At 46.8% G+C, this 24,768-nt stretch overlaps 1 protein-coding gene across 6 annotated transcripts in view; it reads right to left on the minus strand.

The window, feature by feature from the left end:
* Nucleotides 1–15,891: 15,891 nt before the first annotated feature.
* The window catches only part of HRH2 (histamine receptor H2), a 48,220-nt gene continuing 39,343 nt past the window's right edge, over nt 15,892–24,768 (minus strand). For 4 of the 6 annotated variants that reach the window (XM_081233859.1, XM_081233861.1, XM_081233860.1 and 1 more), the window contains one exon: nt 15,892–18,677. In XM_081233859.1, coding sequence (XP_081089985.1) covers nt 18,485–18,677 — 193 coding nt within the window. In that variant the 3' untranslated portion in view covers nt 15,892–18,484. The remainder of the gene's footprint in view (nt 18,678–24,768) is intronic. The other 2 variants (XM_081233863.1, XR_014015824.1) reach the window with 2 other exon arrangements.

A 24,768-nucleotide genomic window follows, 5' to 3' on the forward strand; every position in this document is an offset into this window, starting at 1 on the left:
GTGCTCTGCGGTGCCTGCCATCTCCAGTGTAATAAACTCCCAACTGTTCATTCAATTGGCACCCCGAAGGGTTTGCTTCTGTTTCCTCTCATTTCCCGTAAAAAAAAAATCAATAAACTGTTCATGATGTCCTTAATGGAGACTAAATCGGAGCTTTTTATAACCTTGTTATGGGTTGGCATTTTCAACATTTTGCCCGTAAAACTAAAGTTGGGTTAATGTGCCATCATTTGGGAATCAGACAGTGGACTGAGACTATTGGTGAACGATGAATTAACCAATCATCAATCTGTGTTTGGCGGTTTACCGTTTCCGGGGACTCCCAAGGACATAGCAACAACCCTGAAGTTTAGAAGACGGAGGCTCAGAGAAGGGAAGGAACCTGCCTAAATTCACACAGCCAGGATGAAAATGGTAGCGCTTGGGTTTGATCCTAGATCTGCCCGACTCTGCTTTTTTTTGTTAAACAGTGCAGATGAGTAGCTGGAACTCAGAGCTGCAGGATGACGGATGACGGGGCTGGGCGGAAATGCTTTCTTCAGGGAGAAAGAAGCCTTAGGGAAAGGCACTCGCAGGTGCTGCTGGATGAACATCTATGTTCCCGCACTGCCCCCTGGTGGCCTCCCCATGCCTGGCCTCCGGGGTCTGGGAGTATTGAGCTTGGGAATTTCAGGCTGGTTGCAGCTGTGGGTGGCTTCCAGGAGACCTTCCTGGTGGAGCAGGCCCTGCTTTTGGACAGCTGAATGTATAAGTCTTCTAGAACAGATTAGAGATGTTCATGTATTTACGTATTTGTGGGAAAAGTTTTCATCCAATAAATCATTCAACAAGTCTCCAGAGACACCTGGACGCCCCAAGCCAAGATGCTGACGACTTGGCCCAGCCCTTGCGTTCAGGGAGCCCCCAGCCTTGTGGGAGTGTAGAACCCTCTGAGAGACACCCATGATGCAGGGAGATGTGGTTACTGTGAAGTCACACCCAAGAGCATCCTGGGAGCCCTAAACTGGGCAGGAATGGGGAGTGGAGGGAGGGGTCAGGGAAAGCCTGGTCAAAGAAGGTAGCAGGTGGGGTGAGTGTCAGAGGGGAGCTGGGGTCAGACGGGTCCAGAAGAGACAGGCAAGTCAGCTGTGATGCAATGGCCCAAAGCTTTGGCAGTCCTCCCTTTCCAGGGAGTTCATGTTGCATTCATCATTTTGTGTTCTTTACTTTTAGGAGACCCCCCCATCCCCCCAGATTGAGTAAGCTTCAGGAGCTCCACCAAACGTGGAGGAGCCACGGCGGCAGCGGGGGCAGCAGCAGAGGATAAAGAGGATAAAGTGACAGAGGCAGAGAGCCGCAGGTTGGCCAGCCGGGAAGTGTGGATTCTGTCCTAAGGGCAATGGGGTCCCATTAAAAGCCTGGAACAGGAGAGTGGTCAGGCCACTCCTGAGTCTGAAAGTATTCTGCAGAACAAGGAGCTCTCCCAGTGCAACCCCCAGACCCAGGCAAGAGGGACCCCTGCCGTGGCCCCCACGCTTTGAAAGACCCTGTCCTGGCCCTCCAGCTGGGCCGCTCCCCATGGGCGAGAAGTTCATGGGCCCTGGAGGATGTGCCACCTGGAGCCCACTGCCAACCCCTCTTTCAGATCGCAACCTGGGGACCTGGGACCTGATTCCAGGATCTGTGCAGGCCTTGCCCCAGCTCCAGCCTCCCAAGTGTGGACCATACCGATGGTATGTGCATGACTAGGCCCAAGGGTGGCTATTTTGGGGGTGTGGAGGGGTAGTTGGAGGAGGCCTAAGGTAGAGCAGCAGGCAGCTGGAGCTGCTGTCAGGTAGGGGAGGAGGCCACCTCTGTGGCCTCTCTTCATTGACCTTCATCCTCTCCACAGTGATCTATGAGCTCCTGCACTGTGCCTTATGCTGGGCTCACCCAGGGCCGGGCCAGGCTGGGCTTCCTGGATGGGATGTGCTCTGCAGGCCTGGGTGTTGCTGGCAGGAAGTGCCAAGAATGGGTCCTACAGGTGGGTTGTGGAAACCAGAGGCCGGGGGCTGCACACAGCAGGAGGGGTATTCCAAGAGGAGCCAGGCTGGGAACAAACTCTAGGCCAGACAGGGGAGACAGAGCCCCAGGGCTGACTGTGCCTAGTGTACAGACCCATGGGGAGCGAAGGGAAAGGGAGAGGGCCAAGACCCAGATGCCAGCTCACAGATCCCTCTGCTCATATTTGGTGCTTGTGTGTAGCACAGGAGTAGGTCAAGTGGCTTAAGAGCCCAGGGCTGGGGCAGAAACCCATGGGGAGAGGCCACTCTCGGCTGTGGAGCCTTATCTGGGGGTGGCCTATCTCTGGCCATCTGGTCTCTGGGACATAGGCCAGAACTCTTGCTTCTCCAGGAATGGGATTTCCACAGTGTCTGTAGCCCCCAAGAGGCAGCAGGAATCTCCCCAAAGGTGGGGAGGAGGTGCTTCTCTGGCCCAGCCTGGTAATTAGATCCTTTATTGCAATTACTTTTGCAATTAGCTCAGCTGGTAATTGGAACTGGAGGTGGTAATTTCTGTCCTTCATGGAAGCTCCCTCTGAATTGGGCTTTGCTTATCTGTCCAGGGTACAGGGTGGTGCTCTGGGAGCCCTGGGCTCTGTGGCGGGAGCCATACACACTCAGCCCAGGGCTTTTGGGTTCTGCTGGAGCCCCTGGGGTGGGGCATTTTGGGCACGGCAAGAGGGTGCTTTGTGTTCTCCCCTTGAGTGCAGGAGAACACTCTGGCTTAGTGATTTGCTTCTAACCAACAGACTATGACAAAGGCGATGGGTGTCACTTCCATAATAGTTTACAAAACTATCCATGATGGTTTTATGGCTTGCTAGCAGACTCTCTTTCTTGCCTCTGGCTTGCACTCATTGATGAAGTCAGCTGCCATGTGGGGGAGGCCCACGTGGCAAGGAACTGCTCCAAGGTCTGTGAGGAACAGAATGCTACCCACAACCACCGAGTGATCCAAGTCAGGCCTTCAGATGAGACCGCAGCCCCTGGACCGACACACCTTAGTTGCAGCCTCCTGAGACTGTGAAGCAGAAAAGTCAACTTAGCAGGTCCCAGATTGCTGATGCTAGACACTGTGAGATAATAAATGTATGCTGTTTTAAGTTGCTAAGTTTGGGGGTAATTTTTTATACAGCAATAGGTAACCAGTACACAGACAAACTATTAAAATTACATATGTTCTATCCTTTGACCTTGACAAAGTATACTTTAAAAACTACCTGGAAGGTCAGGTTCAAATCTAGAATCTTTAGACTCCTTGGAGATATGTACCAGAACATGGTGGGAGAGAATTTGGCATGAGGCCACCCCTCCTCTCTTCCACTTTGGCTTCATCCCCTATATCCCAGGTCTTGTAACATACTCAAGGGTTAAAACCCCATACATCTCCCCCTGCAAATAGCCAACCGGGGCCCAGCCTTGCATATAGTGCATAGTCTGCCCTCTCGAGGTTAGATCTGGCACAAGGGCTGCACAGGACCTAGAACTGGGCTTTAACATCATGTGGCTGAGGAAATCCAGGGATCTAATTCCTCCAAGTGTGCTTAACAAGGCAGGAGTGGGTTCCTGTGAGCACATCCTCTTGGCCCGACAGACTCATGACCCTGGGAGGTGAAGCTGGAGGGCCAAAGAAGGATTTTCCAAAGCACAGGAACCACAGTGGGGGCCCTCATGCTTGGCATCCATGGGTGATCTTGGGAGAGACCTTCATTGCGACCTTCTCAGATGGGTGAGGTACCCCCAGGGATACACCTGAGCAAAAGCCACCCCAGAGAGACAGGAATGAAAGGTAGGATAGAGGTCATGAAAAAATACCAGCCCAGGGTCAGAGCTGGTGCCACACATCTGCTCCCTCCTCCCTGATTCAATATTCATCGGGATCCACTCTTTGCCAAGCTCTTGCCAGGCCCAGGCAACCAAGGATTTGAAGGGCACAGCCCCTGCCTTCTCAGTGAACCAGGGAAGACATAACTCAAAGCAGATCCCAGTCCTTCTCCCCAAGCATGCATACGGGTTCTTGAAAAGCTGTGCCCAGCAGAGGTTTTGGTTCAACAGACCCACTTTCAGTGAGAATTCACTGAGTACCTATTACATGCCAGGAGCTGGGAATTAGGCAGGAACGGATTTATCAGCACAGGGGTTATTAGAAAGCTCACAGATTTGTGGCAGAACTGGCTGGCCGGAGCTATGGCTGCGTCCCACCCACCAGCTTGATGCACTGCTGCCTGAACCCACCACTTTCTGCACAGAGCTTCTTTCTATTTTATTTTATTTTATTTTATTTTATTTTATTTTATTTTATTTTATTTTATTATTTTATTTATTTATTTATTTTAACATCTTTATTGGAGTATAATTGCTTTACAGTGGTGTGTTAGTTTCTACTTTATAACAAAGTGAATTGGCTATACATATACATATGTTCCCATATCTCTTCCCTCTTGCGTCTCCCTCCCACCCTCCCTATCCCACCCCTCTAGGCTGTCACAAAGCACCGAGCTGATCTCCCTGTGCTATGTGGCTGCTTCCCACTAGCTATCTATTTTACGTTTGGTAGTGTATATATGTCCATGCCACTCTCTCACTTTGTCCCAGCTTACCCTTCCCCCTCCCCGTATCCTCAAGTCCATTCTCTAGTAGGTCTGTGTCTTTATTCCTGACAGAGCGTCTTTTTAAATCAAAGGCTCTTACTGCCTTTGATCGGGGAAATTCTAAGTCACATGTCTGCATCCGAGGGGCCGAGGACGCTGGCAAAGGCAGATGCTTGCATTCTCCATTGGACAGGAGAAATTCACAACAGAGGATACTACAAAAAAAGGGAGGGGGTGCTCACAGGTTTGGGCAGCCATGATTGATAGCTGCCTGCCAGGGCAAGAAACAGACTAAATAGGTGGAAGAACAAGTTTAGCAGGAGGGAACCCAGAAGACTTAACTCAGCAATGTGCAAATTGAAACATTTACATTTTCTCCTAATAGCATGTCGCTTTTGCTTTTGGAGACCACTGGTTGGAAGGAGAAGGACTGATCTGATCTTGACAAATAAAGGATTTCAATCCTTTCCAATTCTTTGCAAGTCACATTCTATTTAAACGTTGGTTAAATATTTAAACAACTCCAGGAGTGCTCCTACGGCAGTTGCTGCAGTTTATAACCTTCAGCTCAGTGCTTCCTGCTCTTCTCACTGGTTCGTCACCCTCCCCCGTGTAGCTTCTGCCTCATATTATTCCAGAATATAAAAATAAGACTGCAAAATCAAAACTAATCAATGTTTATATTTAAACATATTCTGCAAGTAGTAATATTATGCCAGCTGGTGAATTGCAATTGAATTCAACACTAACAGAGTCATTTAAGATGGGGTCTGAAAACATCTTCGTATGTTGATAAGATGTGGAGTAAGTCTTCCAGGTTAGTATATCTTCATCACTCATCAAACTACAGAATTATTTAAAACCTAGAAACCTTTACTACCTTCAATTGGTGACATGTGAAATAGTTATTTACTTTAAAATTGTGGGACTTATAAAGCAAATATTTACTAGGTACCAAATAGGTGCTGGATACTGTGTAGACATTGTCTCATTCAATCAGGACCTGATCCTTACACTAATGGCCACTCTCATTTTACAGATGGGGAAACTGAGGTACAAATGAGTAAGTGACAAGCCCCAAAGTTTCCTTAGGACTTGAACTGGAGCAGGAATACAGACCTTAAGGTTTTGAGGCTGAGAGAGGAGTGGGGTTCTTCTTAGTAAAAACCTTGAAATCCAAGGTTTACGTATTTGCTTTCTCCTCCTATCTTGCGTCAAAATAGAATTTGGCTTTGTCAACAGTGATATGGTGGGCCAGACCACAATTTCAGAGAAGTGAGAATGGGAGCCTTAACCTCCACTCCATGGCTATTAAGAGTGATTTTGGTGTGGTTCAGTTTCTTGTGCTTGAAACAGATGGTAATGCTATTTTATAATGTTACTTTCTGTCCATGACGGATCAAAGTCGATACTTCTAGATTATCAAACATTGAAGTGAGGATCTTTAAAAAAATTAGTTGATGACCCGACCTTGTGGACATGAGGACATGAAATCCCTGTTGAGACCTCTTCTTTGCCCCTAAGGGTTACCATGGTTACCAATGGTGAATGGATTACCCAGATGACAGTTCAAAACCAGAATATTCTTAGTATTTCTTAGTGCCAGGTCCTCACGGCCTGCAGCAAAGATTCTATGAAGCCCAACCAGTTGGATGGCTGTTGTCATCAGGCAGTAGAAGGAGACTCCTATTAGTATGCTTTCCCACGAAGTTCGGTGGGTTATGCAGAGAGGGAGGTGGGTTTTGTTGCCAGGATGGACAGCTGACGTGCATCACGACCCCAGCTTAACCCAGAGGCCCTGAAGCATGGCAGCTGACAGAAAGAGATGACATAGTGGCCTGGAGATGTAGGAAGTCACAAGAGGGCGTAAATTGTGGCCACCCTCTCCCACCAGATCCTGGGGATCCCAGGTGGATTTGGCATGAGGACCTGGGTTTCTGTAGCCTAGAATCAATCTCATCTTAGAAATAGGGCAGGTGGGACCAGCTGTCCCTCTAAGAGATTGTCTCCAAGTACATAGCTATTCTTATTTCCATTTTACAGTTGGTGAAACTGGCACACAGAATATGCCTTCCTCTTTTGTCTTGAGGGATTCCTGACAACAGAAGTTGTGACCACGGAGAATATTCCATATTAAAAATAATTTCTAGGGCTTCCCTGGTGGTGCAGTTGTTGAGAGTCCGCCTGCCGATGCAGGGGACATGGGTTCGTGCCCCGGTCCAGGAAGATCCCACATGCCGCGGAGCGGCTGGGTCCATGAGCCATGGCCGCTGAGCCTGTGCGTCCGGAGCCTGTGCTCCACAATGGGAGAGGCCATAACAGTGAGAGGCCCGTGTACCGAAAAAAATATATATAATAATAATAATAATAATAATAATTTCTATATAATCATGAGTTGAGGTGATCTATGAGTGATAAGCTATACTTTATATAGACATTTAAAATATTGTATTTTGTAGATATTTAACTAAGCATTTATTGATTCTTTAATTTACTTTTTTTTTTTCATATTTTGGAGGCTCTGAATTTTTTTCAGGTCCCAAATACCTTTGTACATCTTGGAAGTGCTTGTGCTCATGGTGTCCAATGGATAGAATGACACTTCCAGCAGCATTGATACTCACTGGCTGTCATTAGAAACCTAACATTTTGTTAAAGTATAATTTTCGAAAGATTAAAATCATGATATACAAATGTATAGTCAACATGTGACAGATTCATTTAACCCATTAATGAGGGAACAAGAAGGAAGGTAGAACCAGCTCTAAGAAGTATCTGAGAAGCAGCTATATATCCGGAAAGGAAGAATCTTGAAATTGCTAAATCAGACACAAAACTGGCTGGTGTCCCACAGAACAATAAACCATAACCTTTGGCCTTATCTTTTCTACTGTACAGAAATCCTTTGCATTTCTCCTGGTCCAAAAGAAAATTATTTGCAACTTAGCACTCTTAAACAAGTTATATAACTTTGCAGAGTCTGGTCCTTAATCAATAGTAAATAGTAAATCAAACAAAGAGATGTTCCCCTAGAGAATCAAGTAATCCTGGTCAGGCCTGCTAGGTACACTCCCATATGACATTCAAAGGATATGTTGTCACCCTTTAGCTTTATTCCCAAGTTTTGAATGAATTTTCTTAACAGTAGAAAAGGGGTTTCCTGAGCAAGTCTTTACCATGGTCAGGGCTGGACCTAGATGAGTGGGTACCCAGGCAGGTAAAATAGTTTGGCACCCCTTCAAATCTATGTCTCTCAATCTCTTTTCCACGTTTATGCAGATAGGTCAGGGGAAAACTGATTTTTCTGTTAGTAAAAACTACATACAGAAAGAAAGTCATTTACTCCTTCATGTCCATCATCCCAGCAGTCAGTTCTGAAAGTATTCAGCTAAACATTTCCTTTTTTTTTTTTTTTTTTTCTCATGATCATGGCTCCTTCCCTAGGTTCCTTTGGGGAGTGTGTAAATCAAATAACTTAGTGGGAGGTTGAGCAAAGAGTTTTAATTTTAGGTAATACTTTTTTTTTATTGGTAAGTAGTGTGATTTTTATTGGTAAGCAGCAGAAATGACTGAGTTTCTAAATTTCAGCAGATATCACTGTGGACTCCAAGTGCTCTCCAACTGCACGTGTATACTGCAAAATGTCAAAAATAGGCGAATCCATAGAGAACAGAAAGGAGATTAGTGGTTGTCAGAACTGGGGCAGTTACTGCCAGTGGGCATGGGATTTCTTTTGGGATGATGAAAATGTTCTGGAATTCACGGTGATGGTTGCACAACTTTGTGAATATAATAAAAAGTACTGAATTGTATATTTTAAAAGGGTTGATTTTATAGTATGTGAATTATATCTCAATTTAAAAAATTGAAAACCCAGAGAAGGATCAGCACAGCAAGAGATTTTTTTTTTTAATTCCAAAAGAGGGTGACATTTACATTGTTGCAAGTGTAGGGGTCAATGCACATTTTGCCATCTAAGAGAAAAGAATGGTCTGGATATCAGAGTGAACATATTTGAGGCTTATTTCCATGGTGTTTCAGAGCTCCCTACCCTGCCTGCCTGGCTCAAACCATAGTTCAGCTTGGGCCGAGCCTGTCTTTAGTGACTTGTTTCAGCGGAGACAGGCTCTAAGAACTGAGAGGACCCTCTCATCTCCTCTTCCCACGTGTAATATGAGTCTAAACTTTTTCAGACCATTTGAAACACCTGCTTTGATCCACCTGGTGCTTTAGCATTTTATGTTGTGAGGCTTGCTCTTCAAATTAGAAATTTCATCATGTTGTGTCTAGCATTATGAGGCAGCCATTTTTTGGAGGGTGTAACCGTGAGAAAAATCCACTCCAAATACTTGTCTCAGTGTATTCATCAATGCTTTTATGCATCATATCTCTTAAACCTACAAGGTAGATTTTATGAACACTGTGTAACCAAAATGACATCTGAGGCCTCCTGATCCTTTGAGATCTGGACAAGGTTGGTTTGATCCCACTCATTCACTACCCTCTAAGAGGTCCACAGCCCTCTCCAAAACTCTGGTGACTTCCCAAAGGGCTCAGGCTCTCAGATTCTTACAGTCTCCTCTGCCTCTGGGTACCTACCTCCTCTAGGGTCCCTTCTGTTATGTTCTACATGGACCCAGGTATGAAACTCCACTTCCCAGATTCCCCCCAAAAGCCACTCATACGAAATATGCACAAGGACAGTGGACTCTTCTGGAGATCTTTTTGGAGGAGGAGGGATGGAGAAGGGTTTACATCACATTAATGCTCACAAAAACAACATGAACACTAGGCATTCCCTTTTCCTTGAAGTGTCGTTTTGGGAATGTGCATGATTCCCATCTTGGTGGCTCTTGTCTCTTTCCTCTTTTCCCATCCCTCCTCCTCACCATCTGCCACCCCAGACTGTGCCTCAGGAACTCCAAATTCTTCTCCCATCATTTTTCAAATAAATGTGTTTTCAGATTCATCCAGATGCTAAACAGAAAAAAGGGAACTCAGTTAACAATAAAGGGGCTTTCTCTTAAAAAGGTCATTTAGGTTAGAAATAGCATAAAGGAAAATGTATGCAGCACCACCATTTCATGGATGAGGAAATGAGGGTCAGAAAGGACTGCTTCTGTCACTCTCATTGTCCTGTCTGGCTCAGCGCACTAATCAGAGCCACACTGGATCGCAGGGAGAAGGGCTTGAAGTAAACTCAGAATGATGTTCATCCCTAAATCTCTATGAGATATTGGGTACCCAGGGCAGCCCTGACTTGGTCTCACATCCTGGACTGAGCTCCAAGGGTGGTGGGGGATTTCCCCAACTTTGGGGAAGGAATGGCTTGCCAGGTCTCAGCATTTGGAAGGCTCAGAACTGACAAAGCAAGAATGCACAGCCATTCAGGGTAGGGTGTGTACATCTCATGGCTGGAACCTATGACCAGATGGGAGCACCAAGGGACAGCATGGCTTAGATCAGGCAGTGTTGTGAATGCCAAGTCAAGTAGCCTGGTCTATATCCACAGGTGATGAAAGCCACACAGGTGCTTAAGCACAGGAGTACTGAGAATGATTTGCCTTTTAGCAGTAACAATGGTTGACGTTTATTGAGCATGTATTAATAACTAAGTTCTTTTATTTCATTGTTCTAAGCACCTTGCAAGCATGATCTCCAGCACCCCTGGTGTGCAAGGAGGTAAAGTAACTTGTTCACACAACCAGATTTCAAAGCCAGACTGAGACCATGATCTACTCACCCTTTGTGGGTGCAACGAGGTGGCCGGACATATTAGAGGAGGAGAGAAGTGGACTGCAAAGCTAGTTGGAACCCAAGAAAGCACAGCTAGGCCTGATCCAGGCTGCTGGCCATGGAGATAGGAGGAGAGAGTACATCGAAGACCCTTTTGGAGGACCAGGAGGCCCTTTGGATCTCAAGCGCTGAAGAGAAACCTTTTTCAAGACAGAAGCAATTCACATTCTCTACATGATTTTTCTCCTCTGCTCTCTCCTCACCCTCACCACCTCACCCAGAGGGAGAAGGGAGCAGGAAGGGCTGGGAGTGTGGGTGGTGGGGATAGCCTCAGTGATGTCTGCTCTGAGTGGGAAGCCACATGCCATATCCCTGCTCTTTCCTCCAAGGTTTCCTGCAGAGAAACAGGGCACTTCTCCTGTATCTGAGGCCGAGAACTGGGCCTTCTGGTCAAATGTAGCCTGTGAAAAGTCTTGGTTTTGCCTATACAGTGTTTTTAAAAATGTTTGCCATCTTTTCAAAGATCTATCTGTCTATCTATCTATCTATCAACCAATCATCTATCTGTCTCTCTCTTATTTATCTATCTTTCTATTGTCTATCCATCTATCTATTCATTCATTTATTCTAACACTTCTGTGATATTTATTATGTGCTCAGCACTTTTCTGAGATCTTTACAAATATTAATTCATTGAAAATTACTAATAGAAATCCAGATTTATGGCTTCTCTTAAAAAATAGAATCAGGCCCCACACCCCCAAAAAGTAACATCACTGTGCACAGAGTTGCTGCATCCCCTTTCAGCTGGGGTGTTACTCAGAATATATATAATTAGTATGGCAGGGGCATAGACCAACTGCAGGAATGTTGGTCAAAAACCACCAGTGTGTCCTTTTCTGTTGTCTTACACCAGTGAACTTAGGTGGCCCCTCTGGGCATCCGAGTCTGGGAACCCCTGGGATGAGTGAGATGTGTCCTGGGACAGAGGCATGCACCAGGGAGAAAGTGATAAGCTATTCTAAGAAGGGGCAGGGATAGTTTTGAAATGGAGGTGATGCCCAAGCTGAAATTTGAAGTATGGCTAAGGGAAATTCTTCAGGTTGGGAAGGGAATTCTGCAGGGGACATAGTCATAGAGTGAGACTGTGTAAGAGGCTAGGGCCTTGGGCTGGATGGGGAGGGTGGAGCATAGGGAGAGAGGTGCAAGATGAACCTGGACCACTAGGCAGAACCAGACCAAAGTGTGGCCCTGAATGCCCTACTCAAGTGATGATAATTTGGGGGAGCAGTAGAAATGGTGGTGGTGGAGCACTGAAGGGTTTTCAGCCAGGCAATACCATGGCCCAGATTTGAGTCTTAAAGATCTTGCTGTAGGCCAGGGTAAAGAACGAGCATAAGGTATGTAGGAGGCTGGAAGCAACTGTAATATTGAAGAGTAGGAGTTTTAGGGAGCTCCAGGGAATTTCCAATCACTTGGGAGACCCAGGTCTCCTCCATCCTGAGGATGTCGAGCTCTGGAGTCAGGCAGACTTCAGTTCCCACCCAGGCTCTGCCACTGTAATGCATTAGATAGTCATCCAGTAACATTCATCCCTCACTCCACCTCAATTCTGTGGGAGGGGTAGGTATACTCACTCCATCCTTGACTTGCCCATGAGACTTACTTTGGTTAACGGTATGTTTGCAGGCAAGATGCTCAGAAACCTGAAATGTACTTGTGTTCCTGGGCTTGCTCTCTTGTGTCCCTGCCATTTTTGTGAGAAGAACATGCCTGGGTCGGCCTGCTGGTCCCAAGAGAAAAAGAGAGACTTATGGGGCAAAGATGAACAACCCCAGCAGAGCCCATCCTTGTTAGCCAGCCTACAGCTTCATGAGTTATATAAATGTTACTGTCATACGCTGAGAGTGTTTGTGGATATTTGTTATGCAACACTACTGCGGCTCTTGTGAACTGATACAACCTCTCTCCAGTGGTGTGGCTTCGACAAGGCTGTCCTCCGCTAAAAGGACCCCAATGAGGAAGGCAAGGCTTGGTAGGGCTCATGGGAAACCTGGGGCAAACCCAAGGGGGTCTCTGAAAATTTCTTCTACCTAAATGACCTGCCTGCACTGACTGGAGGTAAGGCATCTCTAGGAGGAATATTCTAATTTCTCAGCGATGAAAGAAGCCAGAGGGCATGGTAGAAAAGGCACAAGTGGATGGTGGGGCTTTGGGGAGCCAGGTCCCGCCTAGTGTTATTGGTGGGAGCTTGAATGAGCTGTGCCTCTCTGGAGGGCTATTCAGCAACACACATGCTCCATATCTACAGTTACACTTGTAGGTATGCTAAACACACGTGCACAGACAGATGGACACACACACACACCACCCCCAATAACAACAGAACCCACTTGCAGGTGTACACAAGGAAACATTGTTTCAGATGGTCAGCATATTATTATTTTTTAAATTGAAGTATAGTTGACTTACAATGTTGTGTTAGTTTCAGGTGTACAGAAAAGTGATTCAAATGAACTTACTAACAAAGCAGAAACACCACTCACAGACATAGAAAACAAATTTATGGGTTACCAAACGGGAAAGGGTCAGGCAAGGGATAAATTAGGAGTTTGGGATTAACAGATACAAACTACCATATATAAAATAGATAAAAAACAAGGATCTATTGTATAGCACAGGGAGCTATATTCAATATCTTGTAATAACCTATAATGGAAAAGCATATTATTATTTAAATTACTAGAAATTAGAAGCGATTCAGATGTCCATGGCTAGGGGAAACAGCTAAATGAACTGTGGGTACCGATACCACGGGACAAAATAAGAGGGAGCCCTTTATGTGCTAATATGGTTGAACCTTGAAGACAGATTATTGAGTTCAGTTCCTGAGGTGCAGTATAACTTTTATGTTGAAAACCAAGCAAAATTGAACCAAACACCATACAGCAAACTTGTTAGCAGTGTTTGCCTTGGAAATCACTAGAGGAAAAGGATGGGGAGGGATGGTCCAAGGAACTCTGACTTTCTCTGTAATGTCACAATTTTGAAAAGAGGCTGTGTCTGATTATTGCTTAATCCTTACAAATTAATTTCATAATATGAATGATTAAAAAAATATCTGGACTTTGGAGACAAGCAGGTCTGGGCTGGAAACCACGTCACTTGGATTTTTAACTTGGGGTGAGCCCTGTCCCTGTTGAGGCCCCAGGTGGTGGGGATGCTAACCTCTGCCTGTTCCCAGTGGAAAAACTGGACCAGTGTCTGTGGAGGGCCTGATGTAACATCTAGATGCATGAAAGGGCTTGTAACTGTCAGTTGAAAGTGAAGAACAGGTTTATCTGGGAATAGCTCAGCCCAGAGGGCATGTCCCTCTGGGGCTCTATTTCCTTGGGAATACTGCCAGGCCCACCAGGCACATGAGAGCCTTCACAAAGCCCCAGGGAGTGAGGGCCGAGGTCCAGTCAGGCCAGTGCTCTGACTCACAAGGTGGCATCTCAGGGTGTGAGAAACATGTTGTTCTGTGTAACCCTGAATGGGGAGGTTGGGGTCATGGTGCAATGGCCTCCAAAATCACAAAATAACGAACCCCGTAGGGCTGCCGGCAAGGCGAAGGGAGCCTTTTCCCAGTCACCCTGTGGGCTATTGGTGACCACTGAGGGCTCCTGAATTATCACTGGAATGCTTGGAATTCTGGTGGGATTTGGGAATTGGGGTGGAGAAGTGTGTTCTAGGCTGTCATTCCTTGCTTGACTGACCTGGAAAGAGCCCCCTAAAATGGACAATGAAGACGATAAACTCTCCCCCAAAGCTCCAGATGGAGTCTGATCAGCCAAGTGTTGACTGTCAGTGGTTTAGCTGAGATGAGATGCCAAGTGGATTCCCTCCATCCTGGCTCCGAGCATTTCCACCACCTGCCACACTTCTACCCTGCATTTAAACACAGCCCGATGTGCACCAGGAATGTTTCCTCTTAGAAGTTCATGCTTCTTTGGTCCACATCCTTCCACACTCCACACACACACACACACACACACACACACAAAACTCCCACACTTTCCACCCCGAGCGACCCCAGCTCTGGCCCCCATGTCCCATTCCTCCTCTGATTCCCTGGTAATGCCTGTCTCTCTGGAGGGCATGGAGGGTCTGATTCCTTTGGGTTCCCAGTCTGTAGCCTGAAGTCTGTTGTAGGGTCTGGAGTAGATCCTAATAAGATGCAGCTGTCAACCACCCCCCCTGCAATGGAGCTGCCTGCACTCACTCTGCCTCTACCCCCTGCCCCCTTAGTGGATTTCCCCAGACTGGACTCTGAAAAATCTTCTTATAGTACAGACCTCATCATTTTAGTCCCCTCTTGATGAGGGCCTTTCAAAGCCTCCCCATCACCCACAGGATGAGACAACATTCCCTAGTGCAGCTCCCTCTAGAACTTCTCTGCTCCAAGACTCCCGCGGTAGCCCCTTGTACCCACCTGGGCCTGCTTCCCCTCCTCCTGTCCCTCCTCCCTCGACCTACTTAGCAACAATGGTTTTGCTTCTCCTCTGCTTCCCACTGGTGGAAGCTGAACCTGTTGGAACAGGATTCTGGAAAGTGTTGTTCACAGGTTTCCAGCCCTGGCTGGGTGCGTATAAAGTGCCCCGATATTCACTGCATGCACAGTTATCATTCAGGGGACACTTCCCCATCCTTTTTATACCATCTACATAGAACTGCTTGACATCATCTAATGACTCCATCGGTCTACTACTTTCATCTTCCCCAAGGACCTCTTAACACGCTTTGTCTTCTCTACCCTGAAATATATCAGAATCCATTTCTGGAAGATCAGCTCCTATAAGCTCTGATTGTGATGACTCACGATCTCTTCTCTGCCTCCTATGGAAATTCATCAAGGTGTGTCTTGGTGTATTCTTCTGCAAGGTCCGAAGTTCAGGATTTCACAGCCCCCTACAGCCTCCTCCTTCCACCCCAGGGGACACTGCTCACCACCGACACTGCAGTTATCAAATGGTGACCTTGACACTGATCAACTCCCTCCCTTTTCCAAACCCTTTCATGGGTGCCTTTGGGAATCATTCCTTGCACAGAATCGATGAATTTTTTCCTTGACCTGGTTTTTTACTTACACTTCACCCACCTACTCTTGACTGTGGAAGACTTCCCCGATTGACAAGTTTTCCATTTTAAAGATGCCTTTTTCTCCCACCTACCAAAAGCATCTCTGGATCTGACAATTTCTGAAATATTCCATTCCACAAACACTTATTGAGTGCCGACCATGTACCTGTCTCACTAGGTGAGCAGGAAGAAGATCTGACCCTTCTCAACAGCCCGCCCCTCATTTCTAACAGGGCATTTCAAGATGAGACCTAATTACCTGAAAACTCTTTTACCTTTTAAGGCAATTTCCCAGTTGGCCTTTACCCCAACATTTTATGATAATTCTTTTTCTAAATCAAGACACACCATATGATGAAGTTTGGGGAGTATTTCCTCACCAGGAAGTTAAAAAATAAAACCGCAAGGCAGCATCTGTTTTGATAGCTTTATTGGAACACGATGGTAACACAAAATATGGATTTGGGGGCCCACCACAGATGCTTCTCCTCTAGGGAGCATGCGCTCCACTTCTGCAGCCAGTAGGGGCTCCAGGAGGCCTCCAGGAGGACAGGGGCAGCTAGAGCCAGACCTGCAGTGGCAAGTGGCATGTGAGCACCTTGACCTCAGCCCTGACCAGCTAAGTCTGTGATCAGCCAGACCAGTCTTATGCTCCATCTACTTGGTCATGACTTAGAGATTCACCTGTCTCAGACTCCTGGGGAAATTTCCAAGAATGGGATTCTGGGGTTTCCAGAAGGAATCCAGCCAAGAGACTGAGCATCTCTGGGGGCCACTGGGGCAAATTGTGCCTTCAGGTGTATTGGCAGATAAACTGCTTAAAGCTCCTACTATATAGGCCAAAGAGCCTTCTAAGGGCTAGACATACAATGGTCAACAGAAATAGGCAGGACTCATGACCTCCTGAGTAGGGGAGACGGACAGGGGTCAGGGAACCACACAGATGACTGTAAATGACAACCATACCCATGGCTTCCAAGGACAGTTCTATGGGTATGGGTGGGAGGACTGACCCAATAGGGAGGGTCAAAGAAGACTCCCTCAAGAAGTGATGTTTTGGCTGAGATCCTGTGGCTGAAAGGGCAAGAGGAGCTTTTCAAGTCATGGAAACAGCTCTGTGTGTGGCCTGGTAGCTGGAGGAGGAGTGAGATAAATAAACCCAAAGGAGAAGGCCGCTAGGGTTGGGATGAAGAGATGGAAGGGAGTGTGGGGCGAGAGGAGGCTGGAAGGCATGTCGGAGCCCACCACGTGGGGCCTGAGGGCTGTGGGAAAGATGTTTTTCTGTATGGGTTTGCATTTTGCACAGCCCAGTGTGGCCGTGGGGTGGAGGGTGGGCATGGGGGAGGCCAGTGGGGAATATGGGAAGCTGTTTCAATTGTCCTGATGGAGGGGATGGCAGTGGAACTGAGTGATGACAGGGCAGGTGGAGAGAACCAGGTAAATGGTGGATACAAGCAGGAGCTAGGATACAAGAGGATGGACCATGCAGAGCCAGGAGAAAGTTGATGCCAAGATTGACCTTTGAAGCCAATGTCAGGGCTTCTGTCCGAGAAGGGGGACCCTGGGAGAGGAGACGGTCAAGGTGCCACTGTGGACATGCTCACGGTGAGGTTGCAAGTCGGTCAAAGGCTCCCAGAAGGAGCCTGGGCTCCAGGTACACATGTGTGAGTAATCTCCTTTGAGATAAGTCTCTTGGTACCTTCAGAGGGCACAGAGGGCGAGAAATCGCAGTGAGAGGAGAAGACTCAGGACTGAGCCTTGGGGAACAGCACATGTGGGGGCTGGGGAGAGAACAGTGGGCTGAAAGAGGGACTGAAAAGGCAGGGGTGAATGGGGAGGGGGACCACAACAGGGGTTCTTGGAACCAAGGGAAGAGTGGGCTCAGGGAGGGGCGGCGGTCAGCGAGGAGAGCCCAGGATCACCCTCATCCCTCTGGGGCTGCCACCGCCTTCACCTCCTTGGGCCTCTTCAACAGCCCTGAAAATAGGAATGGGGAGCGTAGCCCCCGGGACAGAGGAGTAAAGAGCTGCTCCAAGGTGTCCGCCGCCATGCCCAAGGTCCCGCATCCAGCAGAGGGTGCAGCGGGGCCAACTTCCCCATCCCTGCCTGTCATGTCCTCACCACCCCACCTCTCCCTGTCCCTCCCTGTGGCCCCGCACACTTGCCGCAGCAAGTCTGCTCCATGCCACTCCTTGTTGATGGAAAGCACCAGAGAGGGTCAGAACTGCAGCATGAAGGGACCCCCCACCCCAGGCTCCGGGTCTGAGCCTCGCTAGCAGGAGGGTCTGCTGAGTCAAGGAAATATCGTGGCCTCTCCTGAGAGGCAGTGTAGTGTTGTGTCAAGAGCATGGGCTTCTACCCATCCTCCCATTTTTTATTCGTCTGTTTGTTCCTTCCTTCCTTTAGCAACTATTCTCAAGTGCCTCCTATGTGCCAGGCACACTTTCTAGCTGAGTGGTCCCTTACTTCTCTGAGCCTCAGTCTCCATTCCTGTAAAGACAGGTCGACCATCCCTGCCACAAGTAACGAGGATGACGTGAGCTCATGCGGGTGAGGTACTCGGCACACAGTAGGTGTTCATTAAAGGCTAATGTCCTTCCCTGCCCTCCCTTCATCCCACAGAACCCACGAGGGAGTGAGAGGCCAATGCTTCATGGCAACAACCCTCTGCCATGCTCAGAGGGCAGGCGTGTGTCGGCACATACATCTCCGTGTACACACCTGTGTGCACATCCCCGAAAGTCCCACCGTCTCTGCCCATGACTCAGGGCCAGCACCAACCTGAGCTTTGAACCCATGGGATTCAGCAGACTCAGACCCAGGGCAGTCTGAGCGCAGAGCAGGCTGCTCCATCTTAGGCCAGAGGACCCCAGCACCCACCATGTGCTCTGGGAGTCCCCAGACTCAGGCTAGGGTGTGTCCTGGGTGGTTTGGGGGGGCTGCTGGGTCCTCAGTGGCTCCAGGAGTCAAATTTTGGTGACCAGAAGCAGGATCTTCAGCGTTCTGGGGCTGGGTCTAGACAGCCTCAGAGGGCAGCGTCCTCACCGATCCCTGGGCCAGTGTCCTTAGCAGCTCCTCAGACAGTGGCTCTCCCGGCTGCTCCTCCAAGGGGCCTCCCACGTGTCTCTGGAGGAACTTAAGCGCCCACAGGCTCTTGCAGCAGCTCAGAAGATTGCTGGAGCGCAGGGTGCAAGACATCGCTGGCTTCCTGGGGAGACACAAGCATAGGTTAGGGCTGAGGTGACCACTGAGCAAGGCCAGTAGGGCCAGACCTAGCCTCTGGTCTTTGCTTCTTCTAAGCCGGGAGCTGGGAAAGGTGGGGTAGTATGGGGCGGGGAACCTCCCACATGCAACAGGGACTTGTTCCCTCAACCCACAATGGGGAGCATTCAGGAGACTTGCTTTCAAACCCCAAATCAGCTTCTAACATGCTGTGTACCCTTGGTCAAGTTACTTAACCTCTCTGAACCTTAAGTGAAGGTAAAAATAACCACCTTTCCAGTTCTTGAAAGGATTAAGTGTTATAAAATATGTTTAAAAGTATCCCACACATTGCCTGGCTCATGGTAGGAGCCCAGTGAATGTTTGCTATTTCTGTGTCTGAATAAAATGATTCCTGAACACCTACATCATGTTTTGCTTGAGTTGGGGGAAGGTTGGGGGAAGAAGACACAAAGATATATTCAGCCTTGCATTAAAATCAGTTGTGAATGCGTCTGTCTCTCCATTAGAATGTGTGGTCCCTGAAGGCAAGGCGCTTGCCTTTCAAACCCCTACTAAGTGGCCGCCGGCACATAGTAGGTCCTCAGTTATGTCCATTGAGTCAAGCTGATTGAAGGTCACTGAAGGTAAGTTAGCCAAACACTTGGGAGGAAAGTTTTTAACAAAGTATTTGACATACATTTTCAGAAAGATGAAGACTTCCCCCATATCTGGGTATACAAAATTCCTTTGCCCTGTTGCCTGCTAAGATGTGGACAGCTGACCTGCTTTTTCCTTCCGATACTTTCAGTGAGTAAGAATTCCTGCATCGTTTTTATTTCAAGCCTTCTGAGGTCAAGAGAAAAAGCCTCAGTGTGGAGGGCCTGTGTTTTTAGTACTCAACACGAAGGTGTCCCTTTATAACCTGGAGTGGGGTCAGTCTCAGAGCTTTAATCAGGCAATGGGATCTGGCCAAACTTGGGTGGCATTGTTTTGTGTCATTGTTTCTATGATCACAAGTACTTTCTGTTTTCCACAAGTGATACTGCATTTCCATTTATGGTGATGATATAAAGTCTTATAAATATATTTCAGTGAAAACAGCCAGGTGGTGTAGAGATTTAAGTGTATATTATGCAGTTGGGAGAGGACTATGGGCTGCACAGGGAAGCGGATTTGCAAGCAACTGTGGTTTGAGGAGTGTCCTTGCAAGTCCTGGCCCATCCTGTCTCATGCTTGGCCCCAATGCAGGAGAAGCTAAGCATTGCTTGGTGTCCCTAGACACTTTGCCTGGGTGTCTCTGCAGCTCCAGGGCAGGACAAAATCTGGCTTTAGCTCTGTCTAAGGCAGTGGATGCTACCTAGTTTCTTGCTTCCCTGCCTAGGCTGGAGCAGTAGTTTTCTTTGTCCAGTTTCAGGCTGGAGGCTAGCCCTTGCTTGGTCCCGAGACTCACTGCGGGTCCTCCGGATGTCCCATGAAACTCGTGCCTGGCCTCAGCTCTAGCCATCATCTGTTAAGGTATTCTGGCCACCAGAGGATTCGAACTCACTCCCTTCCACATGGAGAGAGAGAAAAGCATCATGCTTCCCCTTAGAGTCCATCGGAGGGGAGGTGTAGATTTGGATGCCTGCCTTTGTAAAGGCTTTGTGAACAAGGACACAGCCAACACCCACAGCCAACACCCAAGCTTCCTTGGATGCATGGTATGTTCTGGCTTAGCCAGTGCTGGAGGCTTTGCACAGCCCAAGCTCTCTCGCGGGTTTGGCCAGCCCCACTGTCCCCAGAACACCTGCCCTCACCTGGACCTCCAGGTCACACCCCTGCACTTCAGAGGCTCTGGTTCCTCTCCATGCCAGCAGTGTACATATTTGACCAAGTAGGCAGGTTTCTACCCTTGGATTAACATTCCAGATGGAGCCTGAAGTGTGATAAAGTGACTTTCATGTAGATTAGTGAAATTATCAAAGACAAGCTAGCTCTAGGCTAGGAAATTACCTCCCTTCTTCTAAAAGGCTGTAAAATCATTTAAAATAATATTATTATGGAAGTATCACGTTCATAGTAAAAAATTCAGAACATAGAGACTAACAAAAAGAAGAAAATAAACATCTCAAATAACTCCTCTACTCAGACATATCTTTTTGCTACATGGAGATTGCATCATAAAATATTTTAAAATGAAATACATGAAAGAGGCTATATAAAAAACGTATGTGTGTGGCTTAAAATATTAAAGAATATTAAAATGAATACAAGTGTAACCACCTCTCAGGTTAAGAAATAGAATTTACCAGGCCCTTGATTTGTTTCAGCAAATATGAATGTACCCCTGAATAATATACTGTGTTGCTCTGCTGGCATTTTATTTTTATATAAATGGAATCATGTTTTAGGATTTTTTTTTTCTGTAGCTTCCTTTTTTTAGTTGTTGTTTAACATTATACTTTTGAGATTAAACTCTGTCAATGCGTGAACCTGTAGTTCATTTTCACAGTCATAAAGTACTCCATTATGGGAAGATACTCCAATTTATTTATCCATTCACCCGCTGGTGGACATCTGGGTTGTTTCTCATTTTTATCTTCTCCCTTCTCATACTTGTTTTTGAATCTACACTCTACTGGCCTCATCAAATAAACAGGAGAGTGTCCCTTTTCCTCTCCTCTAAAGAGTTTGAGCAGGACTGGAACAATGTGTTCCTTGAGTGTTTGGTAGAACTCCTTGGCAAAACCAAGTACTACTGGTGTTTCATTCACTTTATTTATTTTGTTTGTTTTTTATTTTATTTTGCGGTACGCGGGCCTCTCATTGCTGTGGCCTCTCCCATTGGGGAGCACAGGCTCCGGACACACAGGCTCAGCGGCCATGGCTCATGGGCCCAGCCACTCCGTGGCATGTGGGATCTTCCCGGACTGGGGCATGAACCTGCGTCCCCTGCATCGGCAGGCGGACTCTCAACCAGTGTGCCACCAGGCAAGCCAATTTTTTTTATTTTTTAATGGTTATAGGACCATTCGGGTTTTCTATTTCTTCCCAAGTCACTTTTGGTAAGTTCTGTTGCTAGGAACTCGTGCACTGCCTCTGAATTTTCCCTTGTTTTGGGCATAAAATTGACCACAATGTTTTTATCATGTTTCTTAATCTCTTCAAAATCTATAATAATATCTCCCTTTTAGTCTTTTTTTTTTTTTTTTTTTTGCTGTACGCGGGCCTCTCACTGCTGTGGCCTCTCCCGTTGCGGAGCACAGGCTCCGGACACACAGGCTCCGCGGCCATGGCTCGCGGGCCCAGCCGCTCCGTGGCATGCGGGATCTTCCGGGACCGGGGCACGAACCCGTGTCCCCTGCATCGGCAGGCGGACTCTCAACCACTGCGCCACCAGGGAAGCCCTCCCTTTTAGTCTTAATATTGTTTGCTTATGATGTTAATGATTAATTTCTCTTTGTAGTTTTGTCAGTGTTACTTTGTCAGGTTTACTTTTTGAAGCTGGTTTATTTGGTACATGCAAGTTTAGAATTCTTATCTTTCTAGTGAACTGAATCTTTTTTCAAAAGATGGTGACCCTCTTTATCTTTAGTAATTTTTTTGCTTACAGTTCACTTTGTCTGATATTAATATAGCTACCCAGATTTCTTTTGGTTAGTATTTGCCTAGTATATCTTATTTTTCTTTCCTTATACTTTCAACTTTTTTGTTTCCTTAAGTCTATCTCTTGTAAAAATATTTTTTTGGGTTTAAAAATAATCAAATCTGACAATCTCCAATTTTTAAATAGGCCCAGGATATTCCATTTACATGTCCTGTGATTACTGATATATTTTGACTGATTTCTTCAATGTGATTTTGTGTTCTACATTTGTCCCATCTTTTCTAAAATTTTCTGTCTTTTTTTTTGCTTTGTTTTAAACTGCCTTTTTTTCTCCTTCTCTTTCCTCCTTACCATATGGAATTTCCATCCTCTTATTAAAATTTTTTGCCATGCATATTTAACTTAATAATGTCTAGTGGTATGGAGCCCTTCCTCCTTTACTTAGCTTGCCATCCATGCCAAATGTAAGGTGGGATGAGACACTAAGCTGGAGTCCCACACTGTGTAGACTTTATTACATTACACACATCTAGAGATACTTGTACATTTAATATTCCTGGACTCCCTTATGGTCCATCTTGAGCTCTGACACTTGAGGCTCAGAGATGTAAATGGGGTTCTAGGAGAGCACATAATAGGTTGTCTGCCATTCGGTAAGTGCTTATGGTAAACATCTTATTTTTACCTTCTCATCATCAATTCCCCTTCTCTTGGTTCTTGATTCTTCTTTGGGATCCAAACTTCCCTACTCTTTGTCCATGTGGGTGAGGTGAGATTTGCCTTATTCATCGCATTGGCTCCAGGTCTGGGTACAGAGGTAGAGACAGGACCCCATCCAGCCAATGAAACTTAAGCCTAAAACTTTCTGTTGGAACGGGAGGAAAGGGGAATATTTTCCATTGGGGCTACTAAGATGGTAAGATGTAAGCTTGGAGCTCATGGTGGCCTCATGGGGAGACTCTAACTGAAAATGAAGGCAACACAGGTGAAACTGAGTTGAAAGCTGGAGAAAGACAAATTTATGATGACATTTGAGCTCCTGAATCCAACTTGAAGCTATTCTTGATTTCTTCAGTTCTATAAGCTAATTCCCTACCTCTACCAATCCCAGCCTCTTCTAACTGGGTTTCTGCTACTGGCAATTAATAGTGTCCTAATAGCTTTCTTAAATAAATGTTCTTTGAATATCTTTTCACGTGAGGGTGCTATAATATATTCAGCCACCAGGGGTCAGGACCCAGTTTCTGTGAGAAGCCTTGCTCAGTCTCGCTCTGAACCTCGGTTTTCTCATCTGTGAAATATGTTAACAATACCAAGCTCACAGGACTATTGTAAGGACTACAGATAATGACTGTTGGTGACCTTTTCCATTACCATCTACTGCTTATAGTACAAATTATCACACAGAACCACCGCATGCATACATTACTCTGCTCTGTCTTGACTTGCACCTATACACATGTCATCTCCATTGCTTGAAATTCCTGTACCTTCTTTGCTGTGCACTTTGAAGTGTTTCAAGGTTCTGTTCAGGCATCACCTCCTCTGGGAAGCTGTCTCTGAGGTCTCCCAGGATTACTGATTCACTCCTGGCTCCTACAGCCCCTCCACTGAGACACTTACCTCCTTGGGTTAACCATCAGTTTACCTGTCTATCTCCCAGACTAAAGGCAGGTGTTGGATCTTTCATCATCTACCCCACTGTCCAAGTTTATAGCAGGTGCTCAATCGTGTGTGTGAACTAATGAATGAAAAACCCAGCCAATCTCATTTTCGATAGTGATTCTCCCATATTCTGACTTCCCAAGTTCACAGATGAGCAGAAGCAAAAGCACTTCCCCTGGCTGTGGGGCAGCCCTTACCCCTCTGTGTGGTGTCTCATGCTGGCTTTATTTCTCTATCTATCTACCTTCCCACTCCTACCAGCCCAGAAGAGCATTGTGAGCCAGGACCTTGGGACAGACAGTGAGGCATGGTGACCATTTCAGCAAATACCTGCTGAGCACCAGCCCTGCGTTGGGATGATTGGGACAAAATGTGAGATTTAGAACGAGGAGTCATGCATTCAGTTTGCAGCTTCCTCACTCCCCTGCTGTCGCGTCTCAGACAACTCCACCTCCCTGTCGAAACCCATCTCCTCATCTGTAAAATGGGCATAATCCCAGGGGAAGTGCTGTAGAAGCCTGGAGAAGTAATGGGAGAAGAGAAATGTTTAGAAATTCCAGAAGATTCTCCCTTTCGCCTTCCTCCTTTGTTTCCCACGATGGGTACAGCCATTAGCTGTTTTTCCTGAAGGTCACCAAGAACTGGCACTTGAGGGACTGCGTGTTGAAAGCTGGGCTGCTCCCTGAACCCCAGACCCTTGCTTATCCTGCACCCAAGCATCTGGGGGAACTGCCACACCGAGCAGGGCAGTTTCACGTATATCCTGGGAACTGGGTCAGTGCAAAGTCCCCTCTCCTTTTTGAGGAAAGGGAAGTGGAAGAGCTTAGAAAGGGGAAGTGGCCCT

This window comes from Mesoplodon bidens (genome assembly GCF_964165515.1).
Source record: "Mesoplodon bidens genome assembly, chromosome: 4".
Taxonomy (NCBI): Eukaryota; Metazoa; Chordata; class Mammalia; order Artiodactyla; family Ziphiidae; genus Mesoplodon; species Mesoplodon bidens.